General features: G+C 38.9%; 1 protein-coding gene across 1 annotated transcript in view; it reads left to right on the top strand.

Moving 5' to 3' along the window:
* LOC125880770 (ras-related protein Rab-26) overlaps positions 1 to 2,239 on the top strand; it is a 167,923-nt gene extending 165,684 nt beyond the window's left edge. Inside the window, exon 9 of the mRNA XM_049563489.1 lies at positions 423 to 2,239. Coding sequence (XP_049419446.1) covers positions 423 to 525 — 103 coding nt within the window. The 3' untranslated portion in view covers positions 526 to 2,239. The remainder of the gene's footprint in view (positions 1 to 422) is intronic.
* The last annotated feature ends 13,106 nt before the right edge of the window (positions 2,240 to 15,345 follow it).

Below are 15,345 nucleotides of genomic sequence, written 5' to 3'. Positions count from 1 at the left end.
TTAAAAATTTACAGTTTTGAGTTCCATCTCGCTATCTGCAGCTGCATGTCTACACATTGATACAGTAACTGTCTTAACCAGTTTCCAAAGAGCTTTAAATCAGTTTTCAAGGGTTATGGAAATTTAGGGAAAACTGGCTGCATGGAATTTCACATTATTGAGCTAAAACCTGATTTGAAAAGATATTCTGCTTAACATGCCCTCAGTGTAGAATGAATGGGCTCAGTCTATGTCTGAAACATGCACTGATACATTACTTGAAGTATTTTAAAGCCACGGCCATGACACATTGTAACAATAGTGAACATGCCATTGTACTACTCTGTAATACTGCAGGTCAGTGTCAATACTGCTCTGCTCAGTCGCCACCTACTGGTAGCAGAGTTAGCATAGCCTCATGTTTATCTTGTCTTCTTTCTTAGAGAACTGAAGCACAGGACCATGAAGGAGCAAGATGAGCCAAAGTTTCAACTGCAGGAGTACGTCAACAAAGAAATGAGGACCGCAGGCTGCTGCCGCTCATAGACCCAATCCTATGTGTGTGTATACACGTGTATGTGTGTGTGCGAGAGAGAGAGAGCGAGAGAACAGGTACATTCTGTTAGAGTAGTAATTAATCTGCTGTGCCTGGGAATTATCATGAAATTCTCAGTGTTTGTAACATTTCTGTCAGTGGTGATACGGCCAACATGCTCTCTCTCCCAACCCACCTATCTTCTGCAACTGTGAATGTAATATAACTCCTATCTACATGCTTGCACATACACATGCATGTACACACACACAGACACACACACATACAGCTATGTTTGTAACTAACTTTACAGCCCGTTCAATCCATTTTTTTTCCATAAATGTGATGTACATATTTTAAATGTAATTTTAATTTTGTGCCCTTGAAGCTTTGTAGTTTGTAAATGCCTGTCTTGTTGAAACATAGACACAAATATGTTAAATATTAAATCAATGAGTAGATCTGAAACACATTTGTACAGATACACTATTGCACCTAATGTAAGCTGCCAAATGGCACTGTGTGCTGTTTATGTACAGGATATCATACAATAACTGTTTTTAATACTTGTGATCATGACTATCATTATACTGATGTGTCCGTGGCATTTAGTTTAAGGTCTTTATCTTTTATACACAGATTGTTCAGTTTAAAGGTGTTATATGATGCGTTTTAACACAAAGAAATCTTCTGGTAATAACTAGACCATATTCAATGTAAAAAACAATATCATCAGCAAAGAAACGGACTCTACTCTGCTTTTTACAGATTTGGGAAAAAACAGTTATAATTCTCTGTTGCACAAAACAAGAGGAGGTTGTCATTCCTCCATAGAAGAATCCTTTTTACAAAATAAATGTCAGAGACAGGGACAAACTTTGTTTTACGAGACAAAGCAGCAGGGTTATTATCTGGCACCATATTTGCAAAGCCTCTGAGTACAAAGAGTTGCTCCTAGTGATGAAATTCTAAGAACATTCTTAGAATTGTGACATTTTCTTAGAATTCCCCTTACAGTTAAGACTAGGTCCTTGTAAAGGTAGAAGTTATTCACAGAGCATCTTAGACTTTAAAAGAGCTCCTATGGTAAAAAGTTGTTAGGAGCAGAGAGGAGGACTTAAGAGTTTGCTAAGCCGAGGAGGAAATGGTGGAAACTAAAAGAGGTCAAGGAAATAGTCTCCAAAAGCTGAAAAACAGTGAGTAAAATGAAATGCTACAGATTATATAATGCAGGGGTAATATGTGTGGCTGATCCCTTAGGGATACACACACATCTGCCACCTAACGCTATAACACCAGAAATTAAATGACCACAACACTAAGATATTTGGAAAACTGGAAAAATGTAACAGTGCAGTAGTGATTACTTGGGTCTGTCCCAACCTTCCACACTTTCACAGTCAGCAGTTAATTTCATTTCCACTGGGTGTCCACACCTTGCAGGCTCACAAAAGGGCGTGTCTGTGACAACCAATCACATCTGCAAAGAATGCGTCATACCTAGCAATGGGGTCAACCACACCTCCTCATTAGGGTAAAAGTTTCTGTCCCCTCCGTGCTCAAAGTTCCTCTTAGAGCTTTCCTAAATCACTGCTAAGCTTGGACACCTTATTAATTTTTTTCTGGCAAAGTTAGGAGCTCTCTGAGAGGATTCTCTTTACTGGGATTTTAAAAAAGGTAAACATTGAGTGTGAAGTTGGAAACAGAAGTTGCGGAGGGGGGGGGTTGGAGCTTTCCAACACATCTAACTTTCTTCACTCCAGTACATAGAATCAATCTACTAATGAATACTGTATCAACTCCATCAGCTTTAACAAAAACTTAACATAAACATCAACAGATCTACTCCATCCTCAGATTAAGACTATATGTGGTTGAAAGCTCTAGATAAAGCTATTAAGTCTTATATGTTAAGATATTATTTCATGTCCAAGTTGAATATTACTGGGTAAAGATAGAGGTTATATAGAGGACAGAGGATCTATTATTCTCTATGTTTTGTACGTACACAGTAAATTTTAAAGTAAAGAGAATATTGTATAAATGTTTAAACTGCTACACCAGACATCTTCATTATTCAATGCATAAAAATTCTCAAACAAGATAAGATAAACGTTACAACATCAGATAAGTGCCAGTCTTGTACTTTTCAGTTAAGGTCATGAAATATAGATCAGTTATTCTCCCAGAAAACTGAAACCTAGAAGGTTTAACTGAACCTATTTTGACTTGTTTTTCCAGCCTGAGGTTTTCTAGTACCTGTTGTTTCGTAGCACTGTGGCCATTGTTGTTAGTTATTTGTTCAACTATGGCATTTCAGTCATTTTTATTTTTTTCTGTAAGATGTTTTCTCAAAGATGGTTTCATACTGCTGTCCACATATGTTAAAAGATAGTGTAAATTCTCTCATGAAATACTTTAAATACAGATTTAATTTGCTTACATCAAATGGTTACCCAGAATCTTGATATACAGATTTTTCAATAGATTTTCAGTATAAATCAGAAGTCGTTAATTTATTGTGAACTTGTAATCTGTATACTGTATCTTAACTGAAATGATTTGTATCGTATCAATCTCCAGTGTTCACAATAAAGAATCAATCAACAAGGAATGAGTTGTTCTTACCTGAGGAAGAGCGCTGATGAAACTCATTCATGGATCTACACCACCACCATCTGGCAGAGTTGTGTTATTACAGCATTGACTGAATTTGATGTATCTCTGCAACACAGTCCAATAATATCTGATGGCACCTTATCTTTACAGTGCATTGGAACATCAAATCCTCTCTTAAGCCAGTTTGTAAAATGTTATGAAACCTGTTGTGGTGCTTTTACAGTTACGTGACACACACTTGACATATGTCCTGCTTTGTTGCCCTCACCTTCTTAAATCTTTGTCCCAGCTTTCATACTCCTTTGTACTCCCGGGCCCTGAAAAATCTTAACTTGAAACTCTTGGAAAACTCTGTGCTGGACGCATTAAAATAAAAACTGCACTGACTCAGAATCAGCAGTGAACAAAAGAATGGCTTTAACTGGCAACACACATCTCTCCATCAGCAGTGGGACAGGAATACAGATGTTGGTGGGTATTAATGCATTTAGATAGATGCACCGACCGACCAGCCAGACCAGACAGATAGATAGATAGATAGATAGATAGATAGATAGATACCTTATTCATCCCGAGGGAAATTCACATCTTCCAGCAGTATCCACAGATTTAAGATAAAAAGATCAGAAAAATAAAACTTTAGTAGTATTTACTGCATGCCTTTTTTAATCATTTTCTTTTTACATAATTGACACTGTTTTATGATGGGGCATAACAAACCATAATTCATTTTCTTAAAAGAAAGTCATGAGTATATTAAAAGCAAAGGAAATAAGTAATTTATCTTGCGTGCGCAGATGTCTTTTATACTTAATTGGGTGCACACAGGTAAAGGGGCGTGGCCGTTCAGGAAAAAAGGGGCAGGTAATTGTTCGGGGAGTTTTTTGTTTTTTGTTTTTTTTTACAAAGCAGAACGGTAATGGAGAGTGGACAGCCTGCATTGGAAGGAGAATGAACTTCAATGGAATCTTGTGTTTGGTGATTCCTTGACCAAACTGACTGAGCCAACAAACAAGTAGGACCGCATTGCTTTTCTTTTTTAAATTCCACCCCAGTGAGTTTGATTCCCTTTTTTAGGATATTTTTCTACTTTTTTTGCAATGCATTGTTTTTTCCTTGTACCTGTTTTGTCATTTTGAATAACGGACATTGGACCTTTGTTCATCACTGGAATTACCTTAAGCTGGATGAAGGAAATAATTATTAAATGGGACATTCCTCCAATTACCTTTTTTCCCTACTGTTTTTTTGCTCCTGTATTTTCATTTGGTGAGGGGAATAATATATAGATAAATCATGTTTGAGTCATTTTAGGTTTCCTTTAGTACATTCTTCTGCTGGTGTCAGTAGGGAGCCGGAGTCAGGTCCTTTATTTTATCTACCCCCTCTAACCAAGATTAAGGCCCAATCCCAATGCCTCGAAAGGAAGCAACGAAGGGTAGGGGTAGAAATCTTTCCCTAGGAATTGGGACACCGCTCACTATGTCACGGTATTGGTTACGTTCACGCATACGTAACTATTTTAAACAGGAAGCTGCGAGCCATCTGCATTTCCAGCTGGCATCTACAATGTAGTCTCCAGTTGAGTTCATCCTACCAATTGCGTTTGCTGTATTCATCATGCTTCTTTCGACAGGGACTTCTGCTAGCTAACCAGCTAACATTACAAGGCAGCATAGTTATAATAGCTGGTGTGCTGTTGTAATGTGAAAAATACGACAATTTTGTAGAACAGGACAGATGACTTACGCCAGATAGTGCGAGCTAGCTAGCTAGCTAACAAGCAACCTGACAACGGTTATGTTAGCTAGCTTGTTAGCTCTCTGTCAACTCCAATCTAGACATCGTGAATAGCAATAAAAAAAAAAATTGTTATACTGTTCTCTACACAAATACACAGTTATTCAAAAATGTTTTTACAAAAGTGCCATGTTTATTTGTGAAATTATACATACATTTATGAACTTTTTCCCCGTCTCTTGCTCGGTGGTAGCCATGGCAACGTCTACCCTTCACTGGCAAGTCAGCATCTGAAATCCCTCACTCCAAAGGGCTAGTTTCATACCCACTACCCCTCGTTATGCCCCCTACCCCTACATGCAAAAAGGAATTGGGACACCCCTACCCCTCACGGGAACGTGAAAATCTGGTGGTAGGGCCAAGGGCGGGTATTGGGACGGGCCCAAAGTCATTACTGTAGCTTTAAAATTTAACTCATAAATAGGCTTTAAAGGTAAGCTAATTGTTATACTGTTCAATATCTTGGCATAAATGAGCCATGTATTTACATTGTTATCTGCAGTAGATACATAAAAAATCATGCTAAGGTTTCTGTGTGTTTAGCAAGAGTTTAATGATAAATCAAAATTTGAACAATTTGGCATTTTGGGAACTGCCCATTGGTTCGACAGCCCATTGGTTCGACATCCCATTGTTCCGACCATATTAAACTCATTTTTCCGAAGTCCCTTTCGAAATCATCGTGATGCCCTGTGGTTAAGGTCTGGTTAGGTTTAGGCACAAAAACCACTTGGTTAGGGTTAGGAAAAGATCATGGTGTGGGTTAAAATGAAAAGAAAGTGACAAACACATAAGCCGTGAGCCTGCTCCGCCTCAAGCTGGTCGCGGTGCACCATACGCCCGCAGCGAGCCGTTCAGCACCGCGGACAGTCGGACTAATGGGATGTCGAACCAATGGGCTGTCGAACCAGTGACATGGACCCGGCATTTTGACCATGGCACTAGATGAAAGTCGAAAGATTATAAAACTTATTACAGTTCATCCTGAGGGGTGCATGAGTGTCTGCATCACATTTTATGGCAGTCTATCCAATAGAGTCATTTCACTGAAAACCATGGACTTTAGAGTAATGTAGGGGAGACTGAGAGGATCACCAAAGTAATTATGATATATCTTTTGAGCACCACAGGTGTCTTTACAATGATGCTAGTGTGGCTAGAACACAATGACATTTTGGGGATTTCAAACCTTAGTGAGGGTGTGAATCCCCACTTAAAGATTCTTTCCCATTCTCAGCTTCTCAGCATGAAGTGGGTGCTGTGAATGTGCAGGAGATTGGAAGAATTTTCATCTGCAAAGGCATATTTCAGTGGTGAAAATAATTCTTAAAAATTGTATTTCTGCTTTCATTTCCTGCGGCAGGTCATGATGTTCTGATTACCTGTATGACATTTGTGCATCTCGAGTAATGTTGACCTGCTCCCTTCTACTGGTCACTTTGTCTCCTCACTTCCTCCTCCTCCTCCTCAATCTTCCATTCCCTTTCACTTTCTTCTGTGCTGTAACAGAATGTCATGGCATCAGACAGTTTTAGACCAATTAAAGACAAGCTCAGTATTGACTGATAAAGAGAAGCTCTCAGGTTAAAATGTCCCTGCACTTTCACTGCAGTGTTCTACCGCTGAAAGACAGGGTTTAGCAATGTTCCACACCCACACTATTACACATCATACTTCCAGGTTAATTCAGCCTGGCCTCGAAGTGTCTGTTCTCCCTCCCACCTCTTTGCACAGTGAAGTTTCAGGTATCATAAACACTCACTGAGGCAGGAAGGATCTCACTGAATAGTTACCACAGGGCAAGTAAATTACATTTCAGGGTACAGGTACAGGTAAAATTATAGGGTTTGTAGATATTTTTGTTTCTATTTAGGTGTGATCTTGCTTTTATCTTGCTAGTCAGATCTGGTACAAAAAATGGATCTTTAAATGTTAAGAAACGCATGATATACAATGTGAAAAAACATGGAAGATTTTTGATAAATGCTATACAAATAACATACATAAGAAAGTTCAAGATATTGCATAGAATTGAATCTGTAAATCTTGTGTTAGAAAGATTCAAGCTGAAAATGGATTAGTATTTCTCATTTATTTTTCACTGTATAGACCAGGATTTTTGGATTGCTGTTGCCAACTTTGTAAAAAAGAAACTTAAGATAAATGTTGAAATAAATTTGTCTGATGTAATGTTTTCTGTATTTTAGCCAAGATAAGATTGGAAATAACATGTTTATGATACAACTGTTTTTTGTTTGTTTGTTTTTTAGAGAAAACGTCATATTCATAAAAAATGGTCAGAAAACAAACCAACTTTTCTGCAAATGATTAATAAATTTCAACAATATAGCAATCTAGTATTAAGAACAAAACAGCTATTAAGATCTATTAGGTTATTAAATGATTAGAATATTCTGGCACTATAAAATGTAAATGTAAAAGAAAGTGGACCAAAAAAAAAACAAAAACAGTTTGGAAACACTGAGTTGTGCAAATGTATTCATTGATGGAGCAAAACCTTGAAGAAAGGGGGTATAACAAGTTTTTAAGTACAATGTATATGATGTTGTGTTTGAAATGCAGCAGATTCTGGCTGTAATTTAACATGGATGAACCAGTCACTTCAAGGCTACAAAAAAATTCAAAAGAGAAACCTGAATGCATGCATTAACTGGTGGTTTGAAACAGCGAATAAAGAAAAGTAAACACAAATTTAGCTGCCTAATCTTACGTGATGTGGTACTGAGCATGAAAAAATATCAGTGTAAAAGCAAGCAGCAACCTCCAGGGCTGAAAAATGAGGCCAGCAACCAAGAGCCAAAAACTGCAGTATCTTGAATGGCCACTTGGGGTTGGCTTCTTTAGCAAGTCAATCACCATATTTTTATACAGTTAACTAATAGGTGGCAACAAGACGGAGCAGGGGTGAGAGGGAGACACTGCAAGACACAATGAGAGTATATTCGTAGGCTGTTCTATTTTCTAACTTTCCTGTACAAGTCTCTCCTCTCACCCTTGTGGCGGTGTCACAAGTGCGTGGTGCTGAAATTAATTCCATTACACCTCACTGGCATAAAACAAGTAAGCTGTGAACTTAAACTCCATAACTTTAAGATATTAGACCCAAAACAGAATTGCGTTACCATTTTTCTCATTTGCTTTAACACAATTGTCCGGGGAGCCATATCCTTGAAGGGTCACAAAGACCTCCATGTCATAGCTGACAGTACCCTGACTGCTGTTAGGTACTGGGATGATATCCTTAGAGTGATTGTCAGCTGCTCTTCCTGAGGTTTCTATCTTTTTTTCCCCGTTAAAGGTTTTTTTTGGGGAGTTTTTCCTTATCCACTGCGAGGGTCCTAAGGACAGAGGGATGTCATATGCTGTAAAACCCTGTGAGGCAGATTGTGATTTGTGATATTGGGCTTTATGAATAAAATTGATTGATTGATTGATTGTCAGACGTTACTCTGGTGCAGTGGAATCTGGTTTCCTCCTGGTGCAGGACAATGCTTGCCTCATGTGGCCAGAGTGTGTAGGCAGTTCCTGGATGACGAAGGCATTGATGCCATTGACTGGCTCTCTCGTTCCCCTGACCTAAATCCAACTTGGCACCTTTGGGACACTATGTATCACTGCATCTGACGCCACCAAGTACCGCCACAGACTGTCCAGGAGCTCACTGATGCCCTGATCCAGGTCTGGGAGAAGATCCCCCAGGACACCATCCACCGACCGAGCATGCCCAGACATTGTTGGGAGTGCATACAGGGACGCGGGCACCATACACACCACTGAGACACATTATGAGTTGCAGTGGTAAGATTGACACAAGTTGGATTAGCCTGTGATTTCAGTTTTGTTATGTAATTTGGAATCCAGCCCTCAGTGGGTTGATGATTTTGGTTTCCACTGACTGTTGTTATGCCATTCTGTTCTCAACAAATTATACAATGTACATCAGTAAAGATTTTCAACATGAATTATTTGTTCATTAAGACCTGATGTGTGATTTAAATGTTTTTGTTAAACATTTTCTGAGCAGTGTACTTCCATCAGTCAGTGAAACTTGTGTTCAAATGAATATATTCTTTCAAACTTTTGAAATTAAAGGTCTTTAAGACACTGACACACAATAGATCATTTGCTCCAGTTTAATAATTTCTTATCTGAACTTCAACATCTGGCTGTGTCTTCAATTGAGGTTGAAATCTGTGTTTGGTCTATTGTACTCAACTTAAATCAGCTATTTCTCAATGTGTCAGTGATCTGTTTATTCAAACTGACTGCTGCAGAAGTAGAGGCTTTATATTATATTTTATTATTATTATACTTTGTATTATATTTAAATTCATTAATAATAATGAATTTTCTTCAGGCTCTCAGTTTGGACCAGTTTGACTCTCGCTGCTGCCGATATAAATAATGGAGACAGAATTAATCTCCATTGTGTTCTGTACACTTTTGGTTAATCTAAGGTTTAAGGTTATTTACTTTATTAATCCCCCTGAGGGGAAATTCAATGTTTTCACTCTTGCTTGTCATTAACACACAGGTCCGAAAGACACACACATGCACAAACAGGACCTATACATGCACAAAGTGGAGAGAGATGTCAGAGTGAGGGGGCTGCCCTTGTGGAGGCACCCTGGGCGGTTGTGGAGTTCGTGCCTTGCTCAAGGGCACCTCGGCAGTGCCCAGGAGGTGAACTGGCACCTCTCCAGCCACCAGTCCATGCTCCATTTTTTGGTCTGGATGGAGACTCGAGCAGGCGACCCTCCGGTTCCCAACCCAAGTCCCTATGGACTGAGCTACTGCCGCCCCCATCTAGTGTTTTCTCTTTCTGTTATTGTGTCCCTCTTTGCGAGTGGAAAAAACGTTTCCAACAGCGTGTACTGAGACAGGCTGTGACTCAGACTCTGACTAATAGTTATTCCAATTTCCTTAAAACGTCCCAGTCTGGGGCAATGATACCCAGAAATATGATGTAAGTTGTAAGGTGGGCGTCATGAAGCACATGCTGACCTGATGATATGACCTGAAATGTTTTGTCACATATTGTGTTATGGAACAATGATTTTATTTAGATGGAAATGACAGACATGCTGACCTGGTTTTCAGTGGCACCTGCACTGCAACTTTTACTAAATTTGAAGTCTTTCAAGTGTGAATCGTTAATCATTGATTTCATTATTCACATTTACCACGCTGTTTTCAACCTCCGACAGAACTCTTTTATGCAACAAAAGTAGTGTGTAGTTTATGTTTAATGTTGCAGTATTGTCTCATAAATTTGCAAAATGTGTGTTTGAAATACATGAAAGCCCATTTCTCCCAGAGTGATGAGAAAAGATCTAAGTCCTATTATGAGAAACCTTCTCAAAATAAAGACTTAATATCTCAAAAGAATGAGTTAGTATTTAAAAGTAATGAGAAAGTTTCTCAAAATAATGACTCAGCATCTCAAAATAGTGGCTTGATATCTCAAATTAAAGACTTAGCATTTCAAAATAATGACTTGATATCTCAAAATAATGAGTAAGTGTCTTAAAATAATGACTCAGTATCTTGAAATCTTGACTTGATATCTCAGATAATAACTCAGCATTTCTAAATAGTGATAAATAGCATCTCAAAATAATGAGAAACTCTCAAAATGATATGAATGCTAGTATTGTTTCTTATTATACTGAGATACCATATAATAATTCTAAGATACTTAAGTCATCATTTTGAGAAAGCTTCTCATAATTTTGAGATAATCATTATTTTGTGAAAGTTTCTCAGTAAAGTAAATTACACAACCATTTTTTTTTTCATCACATTGGTGGAAGTGGGCTGCCATAGCACATACCCCAACATCTATACACACTGACTTTATCACATTTTCCAGAATGCAAAACAGAATTAGATTTCAAGATTTCACACTTGTTTGTCTCATGATCAAGTTGACAGTGACCCTCTGTAACCAAGGCGGGGCAAGCTGTAATGCCTATTATGCTCAGCGGGGGTCAGGGTTGTATTACAGATTTGCTAAGTATCTGCTCACTGCTGATTGTTCATTGATGGCCGAACGAATGTAAAAAAGGTAAGAGGAAAAGATTTCATGAACAAGGGCTGAAGGTACATTCAACTTTTGGACAGAGTTTGAAATTTTTAATATATTTTTTTCTGAAAACAGCTGAAGCCATGTTGCAAAGAAGAACGTGTAACAGGGGTAGGGTTAGGGTTAGGGGTGAGCTGCTACTGCTCTCTGTTTAAGGCTTGGTCATTTCAATAATTGCAAATGGGTTATAACATTTATACTATTACCATACAGTACCAGCTGGGTTGAGATCCTGCATTACCTACTCTTGTTGCCCTGTATTACAGAGCAATGGTTCTCAAACTGTCAGGTTACGTTTATGTAATGATAAGGGGTTACAAGCAGACAAGGCTTTTTTGGGGGGGGCATCATAAGCCACAGGGGTTGGGGACCACTGTCATATCCAGGTCCTATAACAATATGTAGTTTAAGAACTTTTGTGCGTTTTCAGAAATAATGCTGTGATTAAAGAAATTATCACAGTCAAAGTGACACAGAGAGTGTGATGCTGGGAACCATTATTCCAGCAGAGGAACAGTGATTGGTCTCTTTGTTCAGGGCAAATAATGACTCTACTATGTATAGTCAGCTGTGTGAACTATGTGGTATGGAAACTTGATGACAGGGTACATCCATAATGCTCAGAGGGTGGAAGATCTAGAGGGTTCAATAGGGATACAACCGTTTTCTTCCCGTGATTCCCACCATGCATAAAGCACACCAGCAGGTCCCATACTGACTCAGTCTTATCAGTCTTCCTGCTGATAGTCTCGGTTCACCATAACATTTTGTTATTCATACAAAGATCCTAACTGAAGGAACATAAATGCTCCACAATTTGTATTTCCATCTACAGAAAAAGAGAGGCAGGCAGAAGACAAAGAATGGGTCCAGGAGTGGCCATGCTGCCTGAATATGCGTGTAAATGTGTGCAATGGCGTGAATAAGTAAATAATAGACAGTCATAGCCATGGCACTTGCTAACGGAGGCCCTCATATGACTTAGTGAGGGCCATCTGTTGCACCAGTTGCTCTCCGTGTCATTAACCCTACCTGAGGGCACCATAACCCCGATGGCTCTCCTGTAGTGGTCAGTGTACATGTGTCCGCTTGTGTGTATGTGTGTGCTCATCTGTCACTAGTTGCCAAGCAGTCCACTCCACTGCGCTAAAATGACCGAGAACCCCAAACAAAGCCATGTGGTGTGTGTATTTACATGTGTATGAGTGTGTGTGTGTGTGTGTGTGTGTGTGTGTGTGTGTGTGTAGCAATGCTGGTTTCTTTATCTTCAGTTTGGTCTGGAAGGCATTATCGCTTTCTGGAAAAACCCTTAAATCATACGTCCTGACTGTGCACACTCACCATACACACACAGCAGCCTACACCTGTGCTGTCTTAAATGATCCTTGCTCACAGTGAGTGCGATAGCCTGGAGCAATAACACTACATTTAACACCACCAGACAAAGCTCTGGGTTATTTATAGGACAAGACAGTGATCAGAGAATGAGGAAAGCGAGGAGGTGGGTGGTTTTTTTGTTCTTCATCTGGGTTTATTGTTGTTGTTGTTGTTGTCTGTGTCTATCTCTGTCTCCTTGTGACTCACTCGACCTTGTTGCATTAACACTGAGAAGCATAAACACCATTTACACTAATAAGAAGCACTGCATCCCTTGACAATTAAAAACACTAATGCCCAGGTTCATTTCCATAGTTGTCTCTATCTATACACTGTATATAATAGAGACTGTATGTTGTTACACATATACATATGTCAGGGAATGTCTGTCGTGGTCAGTGCATTTAACTTATTACTGAATTTTCTTAATTTTAGTAATTCTAACAGGCTGTTCTCATGCACTGTTTCTACGTTTTCCTAAAGTAACGCAAAAAAAATTGATACATAACCCACATAATCATGAGCCAGTACTTTGTGTATAACCTGCAGATTTGGCAAGACTGTAATCATGTGCGCTGATGGGAGTAGGGAAGGAAGTGGTCCCTATAAGGAGGCAGGTTGAGGTGGTGGATGTGTTGTTAAACATAGGACTTTCCCTCAGGAGATAGATGTGAACTTTAAGCGGTGTTATTTTAAAGCAGGTAATCACCATGTTTCTCTTACTAAACCTAACCTATGTATCTGTAGGTTAAGTAGGTGAAGTCATTTGTGGGGCACTAATGCGAAAGATATCATACGAACCATTGAATGAGAATACATTGATTTTTAATTACAAATTTATTTTTAAGGTGGTGTTCATTTGCTGTATTTTCTACCTGTTTTTTCCCAATCATGTTTGAAATCACCTGGCGTCACATCATGTTACAGATCAGACTGGAAAAGAATGGACTGGACTAAACTACATTGGGTGTGGTCACATGATGGCTTCTCATTCGGAATGAAATAAATCTGAATGAAATCATTCGGAATTTAAGTCTTTCCAGGTAGTTTACATGAAAAATATTCATTCTGAATGAGGGTTTACACGGGAGATCAGTTTAATCGCCTTTATTCGGGTCCGTGCAAGGTTTGGGGCAGGGAAGGTCTCTGATTTTATAGGGGGCGGGGCGGATGTTACGTGTTTACGTTTACCGGAAGAAAACACTGTAGTCCTCACTCCAGATAACGAGATGCTTGACGACGCCGTTCTTAGTGCCTTTTTCGGGTTTGTTTTTCTTATATTCTTGAAGCAGCAGTACGACAACAGCCTTGTTCTGCTAATGCTTCGTCTGTTGAGGAGGAGAAGGGAGGTAGAAGATGAACGGAGATAGAAGACCGCCCGGGACCACTCTTGGTTTTAGAAACTGCCATCTTGTGATGCGCATGCTATATACATCATCACGCCAGAAAGGTAAGGAAACGAGCATGCGCAGAAAGACCGGGATGAACTTAAAGAGGAATGAGTGTATACAAGTGTGAGAAATTCTTTCATTCGGAATTAGAAATGAAATATTCCAGCCCCTTACATCGGATTGAATTTTCAATCGCATTGGCCATTTTCATTCCGAATGAGGTGTTTACAAGATCACTTTTAATAGGAATGAACTCTCATTCTGAATGAAAAGGGAATTAAAATGTCCATGTAAACGCACTGATTTGATCATGCTGGATTGGACTGGACTTAACTGTATTGCATTAAACTGGTCCTGATTTGATGAAATTGGATTAGATTGGAATGAATTAGACTAAACTAGACTATATTGAAATGTGATTGGAATTCACTGGACTGGAGAAGTTTAGATTGAATGAGGACCACCTAAACAGAGACCAAGTCGTGACCAAGACCAGAGTATATCAAGATCAAGACAATACCAGGATTTTGAGAGGTCGAGACCAAATTAAGATCAAGACCAGACCAGTGCAAGTCCCACACTGTTGACACACTTACGATATAATGTGGAACATGCACCACCATTCCTTGAATTGGTCTGTAAGATCCACATTTCCATAAAAACACCCACGCAAAAAATATAAAGAATTCCTCGTCATTTACCTCTTTTATTGCCATACAGTATATATTTGTGTACGTGTACTATGATAAATGTCTAGATAAAACAATCAAAAGGCATTACAAAGGCTAATTCTATGTGTGGGAATTACCCCTTGTTTTCTATGAGTAAACAAAATCGAACAAACACTGAGGACCTGATATCAACTTAACTATCTTTATTCAATTTTGCACAGGCAATTAAGTGATGTCCCCACACTTATGGTCTTGACCAGACTTTAAATAAAATCCAGAGTCCTGTTTGTCTGAGACCTGGACAAGACCTAGCAGAAATGCAACTGAGTCCGAGATGAGACCAAGATCTTCAAAAAGTGGTCTAAAGACTGGTCTCAAGACCAAGAACGATCGCATAATACATCACTAGATTGGCTCCGATACAACTAGACTGTAAAGCTGAATTAGATCGGACCGGAATACACCAGACTGACTTCATCAAATTTAGCTGGACGGGATTGGTAGACTAGGTTGGAATGGACTTGATTGGACTCATGTGGGCTAACCTGGATTGGATTAAATTAAAATAAACTGATATGCATAGGAGATAAACTTGGATTAGATTTAAATAAACTATATTAAAACGACTGGATGCGATTGGATGCAATTAAACAAAGTGACAATCTCTATGAGTTTCTTGAAGAATGCCCACAGTCACCCATCATGCTTATCATATCTTAGTTTAGCAGTAAGTAAGTAAACATCATTTTACAGATATGAGATGATAAGCTCCACAATTTCACTTCTGGGTGTGTATCCAATATCCAATACCATAAAGGATCTTTAAGAAGACTGATGTGGACTGACTGACTGTGATTGTTACATTCT

Source organism: Epinephelus fuscoguttatus, linkage group LG20 (genome assembly GCF_011397635.1).
Source record: "Epinephelus fuscoguttatus linkage group LG20, E.fuscoguttatus.final_Chr_v1".
Taxonomy (NCBI): Eukaryota; Metazoa; Chordata; class Actinopteri; order Perciformes; family Serranidae; genus Epinephelus; species Epinephelus fuscoguttatus.
Note: the sequence above shows the minus strand (reverse complement) of the source record. Positions and strands in the feature narration are given on the sequence as shown.